The 15,824-nt window shown below is 47.3% G+C and overlaps 1 protein-coding gene across 2 annotated transcripts in view; it reads left to right on the forward strand.

Annotated features, from left to right (window-relative positions):
* Positions 1 to 353: 353 nt before the first annotated feature.
* LOC149339567 (uncharacterized) overlaps positions 354 to 15,824 on the forward strand; it is a 121,302-nt gene continuing 105,831 nt past the window's right edge. The window contains exon 1 of one of the 2 annotated variants that reach the window (XM_089548284.1): positions 354 to 889. In XM_089548284.1, the coding sequence (XP_089404410.1) occupies positions 671 to 889 (219 nt within the window). In that variant the 5' untranslated portion in view covers positions 354 to 670. The remainder of the gene's footprint in view (positions 890 to 15,824) is intronic. The other variant, XM_089548283.1, reaches the window with a different exon arrangement.

Genomic DNA, 15,824 nt, shown 5'->3' on the forward strand with positions numbered 1-15,824 from the left:
CGACGCGGCCCAACATGCTTCGACCGCCGCCGCCGCCGCATGCAGCCACCGGCGGACGAGACCGGAAAAACAAAGCGCGGCCGGCGAACTCCGTTTTCCTCTTTGTTTAGTTGCATCCTTCCCCGGGCTCCCCCAATGGCACCCGGTCCGGCCGCCGAGGCCAATGGCGACGGCGTGGCGCGCCGGGCCGTGCGTCGCACCTGGAGCGGCCCTGGATTCGCCGGCGCCGCCGAGCGTCGGGCCAATGGAGCGCTGGCGCAGGTGGGCCGGCGCACCTTTAACGACCTTCGGGCACCGCCCGGACGCCTCCTCCTTGCAGGGCCGGTCCTTCCCCTCGCCGCGAGTTCCTTACCGTTGCCACCTGTCTTTGGCAGTCGAGACACGCCAACTTTCACTCGAGCCAGACTGCACGCCGTCGGGGCCGGCATGAGACACCGGGCAGGATTACGAGCGGTGTCGTCCTCCTCCGTGCCGCCGCTTCTTCGCTCGTCGTGATGAATCCGTCGGCGCTGCTTCCGCGCTGCTCCTCGTCGGTGTCGTCTTCTTCGTGAAGTGGCGGACCGCTCGCCGGTGTTTGTGTCCGTCGACGTCGTCGTGAACTTCGCCTCGGTGGGGGAGAGGAAAGACGGCGCCGTCAGCAGCAGCAGCGACTGAGTGCGCGCGCGCAACGATGGAGACGTTCGTGCTGATACCGAAGGAGCTCAGCCTGGTGCTCAGTGACCGCACGGCGTCTACGACGACCGACTCGACGTCGACGACGCCAGCCAAGGAAGTGACTGCCGCCGTGTGGAGCAACAGCCGCATATCCCGCGGCACGAGGTTCCTGCCCTTTCAAGGAACTGTGCGCCTGGACAAGCTCGAGGTCTTCGGGACGCTCGACCAGAAGGACGTGAGTTGACCTGCCCCTCCTTCCCGTCGATCACCGACGCTAATGCGCGCAGCACGTGGTCCAGCGCTATAGCGTCCGTCCCGTTGCGCCCCTTCAGTCCGGTTCGATTTCAGTGTTCGGCTTCTTGTACGAACATCGGTTTACTGTCAGTTTTACCAGGGGCGCCTGTTGCCGCGCATATTATGGACCGGACGTGCTTTGAAACTAAGCAGCTTATCGACGTGCCAACTTCGGATTCATCCTATTTCAAACATCACCTTATAACCAAACAACACGTCTGGTTATAAGGTCGCTATCTAACAAACTATATATGTAATGAGGAGCCACTCTTTAAAGTAAGGAACTCAAATATGAAGCAGCAGCTTCAACGTAATGATGCATGCAGTTGAGCTGTATAACAAATATGGCATATCCTCCATTCCTGTTAACTGCCCAAGCACTGAAAGTTTCGTCGTAGACACGGTTGCGAGCTTGTTTGTGAGCAATACGTCCCACATGGGACTGAGACCGAGAATCACCGCTTATAAACGTTATTTGCAAAGCAGATGTCATGACCGCATAATTAATCTATGCAGTGCAAAGGAGCCTCTAACCCAAAGCAGGCTCATTACTGAAGGTGTTCCGAATCACTCTGGATACGCTGAGTGTTTCGTGGTGTATAGCGCGACCATAGAAGACGCACACAGCTGCCTGGCAACTTCTGCAGCCACGTTTAGAAACATCTGCAGATCAGCACAAAGATTACAAATAATCGCGATCGGCTTGGCCGACTGCAAAGGACTGGCATCGCATCGCTCCCCATATATATCATTCATTGCACGTTCAGTGCATGTATAATTTTTGCCTGTGCACTGGCGCATCTTTCGGAATTCCACGGCGGCAGTGTCTCGGGATGTACTTTCATTCTTGGCAGTCATCCGCCTTTAAGACGTTATATAATGTCACAGCAACCTTGAAACACCCTCCACGATAATCAGTTGCGGCGAAAAACACCCAAGAGAGGAAAACGTTTTAAATGAATGAGAGCGAGTTTTTCGAAGAACACTTAACGCTAGATAACTATGCACGTGATGGCATTCAAAGCTGCTTCTTTGCTCTTTTTACTCCTTTTTTTTAACTTTTCTTGTACACTCTTCTTTGAGGCTCTTATCCCATTCACGTTAAATACCGAGCAACGAGAAAATGTTCAATTTGAATTGGCAGCACATGTCGTATGGACAATTCGTACGCTATAGATGGATTTTTGCGCTTTTCTTTTCATTTGCTCATTATCTTTTAGTCACGCGGTCTAAAGGTTGAAGATTTTGATAATGCTTTTTTCTATGCGCTTTTGTTTTACCCGAGACGAGGTCTGGTTAAAATCGGTTTACATTAATCTTCTCCGGTTTTCCTGGTTTAACACTTCCGCATAATGCATATGACGCAAATTCAAATAAATGGTCATTATGCCCTTTGGGCGAACATAGGAAGACAATTTTTTCTTTACAAAGGCACCCACAAATATATAGACGCACGGTAAGCCGGGAGATGCAAATGAGCGCTACAACACCAAACAGCCAAATAAAATTAATTCGGGTGTCTGCACAAACTCAACCCTTAGCATTCTCAATGGTGCGTTTAACTAATTGTCATACGCTGTTCTCGATAATTTGCATATGAATATAATTCATTATAAACGCTGACTACTGGCTGCTTCGTGTTTATAATGTTCGAAGCATATTCATAAAGCATGATCGTCCTTTTTATGCGCATAACAGCGCCCTGTGCCACGCACACGGTTTTGATAGACAGCCCAGAGCAATAATTCTGATGCACGTCGCGGGACCGATTTGCAACAAGCATCAAAGCAATAGCGATGTATTTCACCATCTATGGAAAAACGTCGATGAAATACAGACGCCGCAGTTACTCTGAACTTTGCTGCAAGGTTTCGAAAGTCTTCCCTCTCTTCAAGATGCATTTTGATCATCGTAATGATCAGGGCATGTTCAGAGACAAGCGACTGTCATGTATGCCATATAGTTTTCAGAATTCAGCAGCCCCAACTGTCCTTTTCAGCGAAGACGTACGTTCGCCATTTCAGAGCTATAGAAACAAGCAGTACTCAAGTATCCTCTGGTGCCCACCGACCCACTGTACTCAACATGCCCAATCTGAATTGGCTGAATCTGAAGCACTTTTTGCAAAATATTCTGATGTTTCAGAACTGCTGTAGCTTTTAATGTACTCTTTAAACATGCAAGCTTCAAACACGATGGTGAGCCGGTCATGTTGGAGGCATGTGAAAAACGAATGGCAGCAGCGTGGAGAGCATTGGACAGGTTTTCTTGCAGCAATTCTAACCGGCCGCAGAACCACCAAGCGACGCATGCATTTCTGGCTCATACCACAGTCCCTTCACACTTGAGAGTATACAGTTGTATCTCGTTATAACGAGGTTGAAGGAGCCCGATTACTTCGTTATAGCCGCAGCATCGTTATAGCCCATGCAGAGTGACCTTCAAACGGGAATCGTAATTCCTTCGTTATATCCATTATTTCGTTACAAACAGTTTCGTTATATCGAGGTTCGACTGTACATGGGCACACAGGCAAAATAATGCACCGCACTATAGTCTGTAGAAAACCGGATCATGAGAGCTGCTTAGCGTGTTTCATCACTAAACAAAAAAGAAAAGCAGATGATATTATTCTGATAGTTTTCGGTGAAGTATCAGGGTGCCCTTAACAATCTTGTAAATGTGTGATTCGCGTTGCAAATGATCTAACGCAGTCGCAGAATAATGGCTTTAAAGTTTGTGGTGTATTCGCATCGTATCCCAGTTTATACCCCAGTGATGCGAACTTCGCCAATTGTCAGGCAGTGCACGAAGAATATGGCGCGTATTCAACGCGCCAGACAATTAAACGTGGAGATGTAGAGATGCATGCTATTTCTGAAGATACAATTTGTGCTGCCTCAAATGATAATAGCGGTTGCCGCAATGATGGCGTCACTATACTTCTTTGGACACTTCTTTGCACGCACTGCTACTTTACTGCGCTCGTTCGTTTTTTTTTTTCTACGAAATAAAAATTTCAAAAAGAACCAAAGCAGCAGCGAGTGCGCTGTGGAGCCTGAAAGCAGAATTGAGATTTTCCTATTGAACCATAACACTGCCCTCTGCTGTCCTAAGCATGCATTAGCGAACTTCACAATACAGACAGCACAACACTATATGATGTAATGAGCGACCTAGCCTATTTGGAATTACAAGAGAGCGGCACTCTCGTGATTTCGTTTCTTGCTGCAACTCCTACCACGCGACAAATGATGGCATTAAGGCAGCTAGAATGCAACAAGAAATATTTCAGGGAGTTCATCACAAGGAGAACTCATAAATAAAGGCAAAGATAATTGTGACGTTGGCATACGTAAAAGGCTCTAAATTTAGTTTTTTTTTATTTTACTCGAATAATCGCGCTTGCTATAATCCTGTGGAAATGCAGGAAGGCAAAAGCTGTAAAGCTCAAATTCCAATTATCCTCGCTGCAACACTTAGCTTTCCGCATACATTCACGAAGCGAGATGTGCAGTTGGCAACGAAACTATAAGTGGAGCCCGATTGACTCAGAATTCTGTTTTATTCCGGGAGAGCTTATCGCTGCATGCATCCGGAGAATGATGCGCACATTCAACGCAGTCTGCAAAGCGCTTGCTGACAGAATCAAGTTTCCCGCAGGCTTCCAGAGATAATTTTTTTTTAAATTTAAAATCACTATATACTTTTGTTCGTTATTTATTCCACAGGTTTACTGGCAGAGACACCTGAGGTGGCTGCCAGATATATACGGATGAAGATGGTCAGGTGTATTCCTGTTCTCGAGCCAAGCCTACTTTGCATGTCACAGGGCAACTCCTTTGTAGAGTATTCCGGTTAGTTCTTGGCCCCGATATAGTACGCAACACCTCACAACACATCCTGGCTGCTGCATGGAATGCATGCATTTGACGCCAATATTTGAAGAAAATCACGACACCACATTGTCCAAACATGGGTAATGCTTCCATTTATAGGCTACGACTGCTGCTAAAACTCAAGGCCAAAGAAAAAGATCGATCAGTATCAAATATTGCTCAAAACCGTGTCAATTCCCAGCATGCCTCAAGTACAGACATGCATAGCGAAGACAGGATATCAACATATTACCTGTGTACCGTTGTATACAGAGGTCTTGACTGTGTCAGGTCCAAAATTCTGCTTGCTGTGGATTTCATGAATAGCATAGCTTACAATCGTTATTACGCTGAACGAAGGCCGACAAGCAGCGTGATTCACTACATCATTTCAGGTTATAAAGTAGCACCGCAGTTCAAATGATGAATTGCGCCACCTGATAACTAATGACGGTGGCCAGTGACGAAATGTAGCTCATGAATGTGTTACTAAGTTTGTTAACAGCCATGGCTGTGCTTGTTCGATATTCGATGTAAATTGTCAATAAGCGCAATATAAAGCTTCTTTTTGTTCTGCGCAGGTGCGAAAATCAGTTCATCAAATCCGAAAGCATTATATGCAAGCATCGGCACATTAAACTAAAACAGATTCATTATATATTCTGTGGCACAAGGCTAGAAAGATACCTCATTTTAAGGCTTCTTTCATTAGCCTTTCTGTTACCTTCAAAACAACGCAAAGTCTTTTTCAACATTTATTCAAGACCAGATGGCTATTTTGGCTGAGTAATTGCATGAAAACAACTACTATGCTCAATTAAAACCGTCTTTGTAAACTAGAAACGCGCCTACGGAAATGTATGCACTTTTTCTGCAAGAATTTATATCATTCAGGTAGGGATTCTTTCATGCACAATTTTTATTTAGATAACTTCTTACAAAGGTTTCCTGGACACAATTATAGCCACAGTCTGCGATCTTAAACTTATCTGATGCCGATGAGGGCAGCCGGTCGTCAAAGAACGCTACTGTTTTGAACATCACACAAGGCGTTTCTCGAAACTTTCTTTCCTGAAGCAAGAATTGCTGCCGCCCGCAGTCGTATCATAAAGTTTCTGTATACTTCTTTTTTTTTCCCCACCAAAAGGAGCTTAAAGTCGAGCTTTAAAACCTGCTCAACTACGGCGCTGCTTGACGCAGTACCACACTGACCATGTGCCAGACATTCTGATCACAAACTCCAAGGCCACACTGAATCGGAAAAGGCGTGTTTCAGCCACTCCCTACCCGTTTCGTGCAAGAGCATAACCCTTATCGGCACCTGACTCTAATAAATAAGAACACTTTGAAGGTTACTGCAAATTTTCGCCGAGGCTGTAAAAGTGTACGGAAATGGATATGTTTCTTGTATTTGTTTTATCCGCAAATAGGCACGCGAGTGATTTGCCGCGCACGTCAGCCCTCTAACTATAGATCTGAACCGTTGCCCTGTTTTCAGCTTTTCCTTCTGTTTTCACCCGCAGAACACGTAAAATTGCCAGCAAGTTAGTCCGAAGCCAGACAACCAGCTCTCCCCATATCGTTCTCCTGTCGGTTCCCCTTGCAAGGCGCAGTGACCAGCTAAGCGGGCTGCAGCTAGCGCTGTAGCGCCACCGTTAATCAAGCAACCCGGCGAAGTGACAAAGGCGAGCGCGTGGGTCGGCCGTTGCGCGGAAGGCCATTTCGCGCGGGTCGAGCCTTCCGCGCAAAGGCGCGCGCAGCCGGCAGCAGCGCTCCCCATGCCTCGGCGCGCAACAGGCAAATGAGGGGCGCTGCGGCGCACGAGACACGGAGTCCGCGGCGAAAAGGCGTGGCATGCAGTGGAAGCAGTACAGCCTGGCGGCTTCCGCGAGCTACAGGCCGTCGTCGTGAAATGTCAGCACTACGCCTGTGCACGCGCCGTTACGCACGCACGCACATGATGTGGAGGAGACGGGCGAGCGCTTGGCGGTGACGACTCGAGATGCCCCGCCGCCGCGCCCCCGCTGCGACTTCGGAGGTGCTGGTTTCGAGTGTCCGAGAACGGACCAGCGCCGATGACGGTCTTCGGGAAGGGGTGATAGAGGCGAGGAAGGCGCGTGATGCGGGTCGCGTGACTGTTACAGGTGTGAGACGAAACTGCAGGAGATGGAAGAAGGGGAGAAGAAATGCGGACGCGGAGTAGCTGCTCACAGCCCTGCTATGCGTCAGCTATGCAGTGTAGAAGAGCAGCACAAAGGAATGGCAAGCAAGGAAGCGGAATTGAGAGATTCGGAAAATCTGACTTCTAGAGCGTCCCTGCTGCGAAGCTGTTCTCACCTGATCGAAGGCCGACTGACTGGTCGGTCGGTTATTGGTTAACTGTTTTGCAAGTCTTAATCGCAGTAAACTCTAGCTGATCAGTCGATCAGAATCGCCTGAACTAAACGAGCGGATCATCTGCCCTTGTAAATCTGCGAGTGAATTTTTTGAAACATGGTCGCCGCCTCATGTATGTTGTCTAATAATTTTTAGTGTCGTTTATTTGCACATTCGCAGCATATATTGTAAACGCATGAAGGTTTCTGAAATAACGTCCGAAGACGTGCAGGCGCGTTGAGACAGAGCGCAACTCGGCGCCTGCATGGAAGCGATGATTCATTCGGAGGTAATGGTAGCGCACCAGAATGGGACAGTCAGTCGATTAACACTAGCAGTTATGGGCTTGTAAATGATCAAGTTAAATATCTTAAACGACGCTCGGCTCTATCAGTTTTGCTACTACTTGTGCCTGGTCGGTCTTCGGCGAACACCACTGCTTTGAAAAAGTGTAACCTATCGGGCGAACTTATTGTTCAGTGAGTTGCTGTTAACCAACAGGCGAGACACAGCGCGAAAGCGCCATTACTGGAATTTTAAAATTCAAAATAGCATGTAAATAGAAGTTAATAAGGGAGTAATTACTCATTGACATCCACCTAAGCGCAGCCATACGGCTACAAAGGAAAGCTGTACAGCTTTCTCAGAAACTTCGTAGTTAAAGAAAAATTCGTCCTGGTCCGGGGTTCGAACCCGGGACCACCGCTTCACCGGAGCAGTCGCTCTACCTCGAAGGAGCCACCTAACTGCACGATCGCAAGCCTTTCGATGCAGCGGAGCTAAGCCAACTTCGGGGAACTCAGCGCCATAAAAATGACGAAAAATTATTTTCCAGATTAAGTGGCCCGCGAGTGTGGGAGAATATACATATATGTACACTGTTCCCAAGGAATAAATCAACCGCTAAGTGTAGCGCCTTGCTTAGCATGCCATTTTCCTTTAGTGTTCTTTTAAGCTCTCCAACTCAATTTTTAGCATTAGCTGCACAAATATTTCAGGTTATGTTTACGTTATCTTACAGCTCCTTCACAAATTAATCTTTCCATAAGAAGTTGCGCGCCATTATGCCTGTGGAGGCTCGTGGTTTGCTTGGTCTACTTTATTTTACCGTAAGAACACATGCCATATAAGGCGCACAATGCTTCGTATACGTAGTGTAAAACAGTTGCTTCCGGTCATGTATAGAAATTGCACTTCTCTAGAATATTAGCTTTTCACGTCCTGTAATGGTTCGAAATAGATGGAGTTAAGCGAGAAAGATCCGGAAGAATCGCCCGCCAGTACTTAGCGAGGCTCGAAAACAACTAGTGCGAAGCGCTGGATGGAGCAAGAGGTGTTGCGTGTAGATATTATGCACATCGTCCATTTTTATGGTACCACTGAAATCAGGAATAGGTTTAGTTTTGATCTGAAAATTGCGTCTATAGCCAGGCCTCGTGTGAGTTTTTCTATGAAAACGAAGTTCGCTTACTATATGCATCCTACTTCTGAGGAGTAAATGATCGCTCTGCATTGTGAACATAAAGCAATCGCTTTATGAGCACACATTATTTCGCTGTAAACGAGCTGTAAGTGACCGATGAGTTCTGTTAAGGGTGCAAGATAAAACACGGGAGTAAATTTCACGTGTTCGTATATTACTTATACGTAAAATTAACCACCATGTCAGGGAGCCTTTAAGCCGCATAAGCACAACCTAAAACTGGAGAAATTTCGCTGAGCAGTGAAACATTTAATGCAGATATAATGCCATCGGCTGTTTAGGGGTATCTGAATCTCTTGTTCGTTTCACATGACAAGTAATGCAGAAATAACCATCTAAAGAGTATAATAAACTCAGCTTGACTTTAATCGATTCATCTAAAAAGACTTTCGGAAAGATTGCCTTTGCACCTCGTTCGCTTCTGTGTCGAAAGTGCGGCTTGACTTTCGAGCTCAGGCCATGAGCACGCTTCCGACCTCGTAAATACAGAACGCAAATATTTTTTTTTTTCGCCAGTTTAGCAACCACCACCTTCATCCCCAGCTGCATAGTTTCGGAATTTTTGAACTGTCACTATGGTCGCGACGGAGAAATTCTTCTACTGCATTTCCATCACGAAATTTCGTGATAGAGAGGCCATATAAGCGCATCGTTTTCTGTCGCGAGATATTTCCTGGAATCTTCTAGTGTCCAACATTCGTGAATTGTATGACGACTGCTCAGGCCCTCGTGAATATGAGTCTTTTTAAGTGCATGAATGCCGAAGGGAGGACATTTGCCTTTTCACCGCTGTTTGCGCTGGTGCACAACGTATTCATTCTTGAAATACTAAGCTGCGTCAATAATTGTGTCTTCAATAATCATTATTTCTTAGAACATAGTTAGTGTTATTTCACCTTATGATGTTTTCCTTCGAGCCGGGTTAATCCGCCTCGGAAGGTGCTGGGTTCGATCCCCAGTGCCGGCGGGTGCCCATAGGTCTTCTAATACGAGGCTTGCGATGTTGTGTATATAAATAATCGAATAAATAAACCGAAGTGCTGGCTTTGTGGTACACTATCCGCCTCTCATTCGGGAGGCGCTGATGCCCAGTTCCGCCCACCTGTTTTCTTACGGGTAGAGTATTTCTCCCGGCCCAGTGCTCGGCTTATTCAGGGTGAAGTGCTTGGGAAGGAGGTTTGTATCAAACAGTCTTGAAAGAAACATGCGCACAGTCAAAATATTACAATCTGCAAGTCTTCGTTTTGTTCCCGTTCTTTGTGCTATGACAAAGCCAACAATGACGAAACAAGGCAGAATATGGCACTTTTCACAGCTAGCGGTAGCGCATTGTCTTCAAGAGCAATTCCAATGTGCTGAGGCAGCAGGCATTGAACAAATCTTTCACTGTCTAACACAGCGTTGCTTATAATGCGGCACAAGACTGCATACCACTTTATTTTCTCATCTAGTAACCGAATCTAGTTGTTTTTTTTTTCACCTTTTAAGCGCCTTGTACATATAATTATAATTACTGATGGCCGCGTACTCTTGTGCATCATACGTATCATGTAAATTCTGCCGATAATTTATATTAACAGTAGCCAAGGTAACCGCGATAGAGAACTCAAAGCCTTTCAGTTGCAACCGTTTATTTTTGCGAGAAAACTTATGCGCACATGCGACACATTCCTCATCGATCCTTATTTAATCAATCAACCTCCAGAGATCTTAGTGCGAATGGGGCGCTTCTGCACGATCGCATTTACAGGCGTGGTCAACCCTGATCCAACTTAAGCCGACCATGCGACACCAGATGCGAATGATGATGATGCTGAAAACATTTTTTTATTGGACCTGATACTGGTGGTTGGGCGACCATCAATATCAGATGGTCGAAAGTCCGTTGCATCGGACAGTCGCTCTTCCCTTTTGGTCAGCTCCTGCTGAACATTCGGGTCTAATCTCGACAGCATTTCTTCCCAACCAGTTGAAGTTTGATCGGCAGTGATAAGCGGCTGTTAAATTCAATTCTTTACCTCGTAGGCTTATGAATAGGAGAGATAATCAAATTAGTCTAAAAAGCATGCCTGACACGAGCCAGCTACGATATAGTCGGTGGCGCATTTGTAGCCTTCACATAGCGCACTGGACAGTAACTTCTAATTTATTCGAAACTGATTGTGTAGTAACGGCTAGATGCAAAAGCGGACGATAAGTTTCGTACAGGTAGCTTAAATGCACCCCAAAAATGCCTGGATGACAAAGAAATTGCTCCTCCGCCGCTGAAAAGCTTAACCATCGTTTGCGCATGTATTCGAAATGGACAACTTAGGCGGTCATTCTATTAGAAATAAATAGAAATAACGATTTTGTATTACAAATGCGAAAATTCATTGCGACATTATATTATTGCACCTTTTTTGCGATTATCAAAACGACGGTTTGCAAAGCGCAACTTTCCAGAAGCCTGTAAGGCTGTCAGTGGCGCAAATAATCAAAGGATCTCGAGCAGAAAATACGCAACGCCGAAGCGCGAAAACGATGCCCACCCGCGCATGAAAAAAATGGCTGTGTACAAGTGAAAGTCATTATGAGGAGGCATCGATGCATAAAATTAGATACAGGTGGGGCCTAACCCCCTGCCTTTGTCACCCCTCCACTACGCAATCATCCACAGGCCACCGCCATAAGACCGTAGCATCAACGCTGTCTGCACAAATCTAATAACGAGTCAGTCTAAAAATTAAATTTCTCTTTACTGGAACTTATTTTCGCACGGTTGTAAATTCACTCAAAGCAGATGGTTATGGCAGAAAAGGTCGTTTCATTACAACGGGCAGTATTATTTCTGTTTTGTTCTGTGCATGCACCTTGTAACTGTTTTTAACAGCGTGGTCATGTATATTGGCATACCTTTACTTTCGTTATAACTTGTTCTTTCCGGAAAATAATTGCTACTAGAAGGAGTAAGGCTTCCAACAACCTTTGCTTAACACTTTGTTGAAAAATAATCTTAGCAGCAAAAAACAAATTAAGTACAGGGTCAAAGTCCTAGAACTGGTTCGCGCGTTATGAAGGCGCGTGAATGGCTGCCACGCTTCCACACTATAGACCCACGGTGGGTGCGATGGTTAGGGTGGGTCGGAGAGCCATTGATGATACCGCTCTTGCGCACACGATCGATTATTTGATAGTAGGGCCACAGATTCAGAGGCTTGCGCCATTTAACGAGCACAAATGGCTCCAGTTGGCACTGAACAGCTTGTTGTCCAGCCTAACCCCCAAAAAGGTACGCCTTGAAACGAGTTCATTTTAACTCCATTCAATACAGTGTTCTTTCCATAAGCAATGGAAGAATTTCCCAACATCAAATACACGGAATTTTTGTGGAAATGCTTTCTTTTCTGGTCCTCATTACGCTCGACGTCGGTGTTAACTCTGACAAGGTAAAAAAACTGCGCATACGAGGCGAATATATCCCGTGAACTATGCGCTGCCGGCAACAAGCTCAGCGACTGGGGAGACGATTTCGCGAACTCCTTTGAAAGAGCAGCACGATACAGTGTCCGGTAATACGAGCCCACTTCGCAGCTGGGTCCGACACGCCGTTGCATCCCGTCATGCGGTTCGCGGGCCTAATTTTCATGACTAATAGGCTGCAGGCGGCGGAACAATAGGCCGTATACCTTTCTCTCGTCTTCCCACGGGTGCCCATGTTTCAAGGCACATATGAGCAGCTATGAGAACTTGCATACCTCTGTCACCGAAAATAATGCAAAACAAGAACAAAACTGTCCCAGGCGACTCCGCGCTGGAAAACGAACGAGCGGCACCGTGTATGTTTGCTGCATGCGTGTGTTTGTGCATGTGCCTGAGAGAGCTGAGCTCAAGCATCGCCGTGTCCGCAGCAGTTGTACGCCGTACTAAGAGCCGCAAAACATAATAGACCGACTGTTGCGAGCAAGCGAGCGAGCGAGTAAGCGGGCAGGGAAGAACAACCTCCGCTTGATTGTTTTTCCACCGCGCGGGTTCATTTTCCCGTCTTTCTGTTCACCTTTTCTATTACAAGGGTGCGCGGCAGTCTGTGAGAACTCCCGTGCGCGAAAGAGGCGAGCGCGAAAACCGCAGACCGAGCGTTCGGTAGCTCACAAAGGAGGCAGTTCAGGGAGCCGTTTGCCACCCGTCTGCTGCCTGTCCCGCAACTAATTATCCGAGCCGGCGATGGGCGGGGACGGTGCCCCCACCTCTGCCAGACTTTCTGGGCTTCCTCTCCCTCTCCCTCACTCATCCGTGGTTATGTTTCTACTTCTTTCTTTCTTCCTCGTCTTTCTCTCCCGCCGACTCCTCTTTCACTTGTCTTTGCGGGCTTCTGTATTTTCGCCTTCTCTCGCTCTTCTCACTGCCATTCCGAGCGACCTGGGAACCGCGGTGAATAAGGCAGGGAGCAGTGACAGGGTTAATGCCGCCGAAGAACCCTCGCCGAGAGAGCTGCTGCTGCTGCTGCTGCTGCCAAGACGGCGCATTAGAGAACTCATCCCTTCGGCTGGGATGTGGAGGGAAAGGAGGTGAAGAAGGTGGAGAGAAGATGGCGCAGCAGTCTCTCTGCCGCCATGCCCGATGCGGTGCTGCGAAATGAAGGGGCAAGAAAAAAAGACTATGACGAATGGGCCTTGCCTTAGGAGGAAACCGAAATTCGCTCCCGAGGTTTACGTTATGGCGCGCACGCGAGTTCGCTTTTTGGCCTTTCTTCTTCACCCATCTTTCTCTCCCAGTTACACCCACCCCTCTTTCTTTTTCCCTTCTCTCTTTTCTGTAGATGATGGTGCTTCTGGTTTGGACTTCGGCGAGCTCAGTGCTTTCGGAAGCTGGCTTCGCCTCAGAACTGCGAGTTTAGCCTGAGCTGGGTGTTTGTCTATTAGGCGCACTTCTTCCTTGCTTTGTGTTGCGAGGAAACGTTGAACGAATCAACTTAAGCTTGAGGGGCTCTCAATCTCGAGGACTCTAAACTCTGAGTGCTTGAGAGCAATCGAAATCTGTCGCCCCGCCTCCCACCTCTCCTCCCGAAACTCAATCTCCCGTCTACTCTGCTGCTTTAGGATAAGCTGCATCTTTTTAACTGCTGAGCACATCGGGTAGTCCAACCAGGATATCAGGGCTCAATAAATATCATTTGTCTGCGTCGACAGTTTCACAAGGATGCAGGAACAAAAGCCGCCTTAAGTGGAAGATGTACGCTAAAGAATGTGCAAAAACTTCTGTTAGACGATTCTCTTGCAATTTTCCTACATAAAGGAAAAATGCCCTTTACGGAATATCCCTTGACTGTCTAAATGAAAAATCAGGTGAACATTAGTGATGGCGCGATCACGGAGGCGTTTCAAGCCGCTTCAAAAAGATATGCTGCATACCCGGTGTCACAAGCTCTACGCTGCAGATAGTTAAAGTATATGCAACGTTTGTGCCAAAACTATGCTCCTGCTAATAAGGAGTGAGACACAGGCCTTTACATGAGGGACGAGACGCGTGCCAGTTTGAAAAAACAGCATGCAGCGTCAGTCAGCGAAGAATTTCGAACAAACCGAATTTCCTAGCTTCGTGGGCCCAATAATTGTTGCAGTAGGCGTTATTTATTTCCTTCAACCCCGCGTGTACCGCATACTCATGCAACGTTTGTATCAACTTTGAATGACGCGTCTTTTCACAACAGCAGAAGCTCGCAAACCTCCGCTCCTTTGTTGTTCATATCCCCGATCGTCCTTCTACTCGTGTAATGCGCGCCTCGCGCAGCCTGCTATCACGCGTTCTTCAGACAAACCGAAACGTACAAACCAAAAAACCGTACACATGGAGGCTGAATTGGCGGCTTGCGCACTCTTTTTCGCTCCACTGCGTATACGACTCGGGTCCGGCCCGCTGCAGGTGTCATTTCTCCTGACGCCGGCATAATGCACTCCCCAGTGGGTGTCAACCTAATCACGCCACTTGACAGCTCAATACCCGAACGCGCGCACGAGATCACGCCTGCCTGTACCAACGTGTGTGTATCTGCTCCGTCGCCCCGAACAAGTCACGCGTCCTCCGGCGTCCATAATCGCCACTGCCGCATTTCGGAAGCCGCGCTTGTAATTTCTCTCTTCGTATTTTTTCTTCCCTTCCTCCTCACTTGTTTCGCCACTTCACACTGTGCAGCCCCGCTCGCGGCGAACCGCCTTTGTTGCACCTCCTGCACGAGCTTCGCGGGCGCTATTGTTATCGCTTGCATATAGACTTGCTACTTCTCTGGCCGAATCCGAGTCGCCGGATAGTTATCTATCGCGGGGGCAATTTTCAAGGCGCGTTTTCTTGCCTTGATTGCGCGCGAGGGGCGGCGTTTCGTCTCTCGGCCTTGATGCACGTTGCGCATATACGTCATGCTTACGCAAGGAACTCGGGCAAAAAGAGAGAAAAGAATCAAGGGCGCGCGCCTATACCGCCTTATAGGGGGGTCCCTGATACGTCTATACGTCTATATAGTGTGTATGCAACACCCGCAGCCCGCCCCCCGTATGTGTTCGGGAAATCGCGTGACTGTGTTGTGATAAATTGGTCCCCGCTGTTCAGAAGAATAGATGACACCTTTGTCACCGCAAGCAAGAATTTCAGAGCTCAAGGTTTCTGCACTTGCATATTTATACTTGTTGGAAGTTGAGAAGAAAAAAAATGCATAGGACTGCGAACGTCATCTAAGAGCATGCATGATGGAAAATGGCTTCAGCAGGGTTGGCGTTAGGTAAATATGGTAGCAGTTCGTATAAGCGTGGGCGTTTCGTTCCTCAGTATTTATCTGTCTGACTTTTCTTCAATGTACATAGCAGCTGTACAGTATGTTTCGCCCTAATTCAGTGCTTGTGATTGGTTCACGCAACACTAGTTGCAAACGTCACAAAGGGAAAGAAAACGTCTTGAGAACGTTTGCTCCATTGGTACATACGCCTATATGTGTTGAAGTTGAAAGGTTCACCGCAGAAAGAGACCAAATTATCTGTTTTTCCGAGCAGTTTCTCCATGTTCAGCCATAGACTAAGCATCTGTAGTCGGATGCAGCTGAAAAACGGAGCGGCAAATCGACTCATTGGGAAGTCATCGCTGGAAATCACCTTTTCCTTCCAGCCACCGGC

This window comes from Amblyomma mixtum, chromosome 6 (assembly GCF_055824585.1).
Source record: "Amblyomma mixtum isolate Tamu chromosome 6, ASM5582458v1, whole genome shotgun sequence".
NCBI lineage: Eukaryota > Metazoa > Arthropoda > Arachnida > Ixodida > Ixodidae > Amblyomma > Amblyomma mixtum.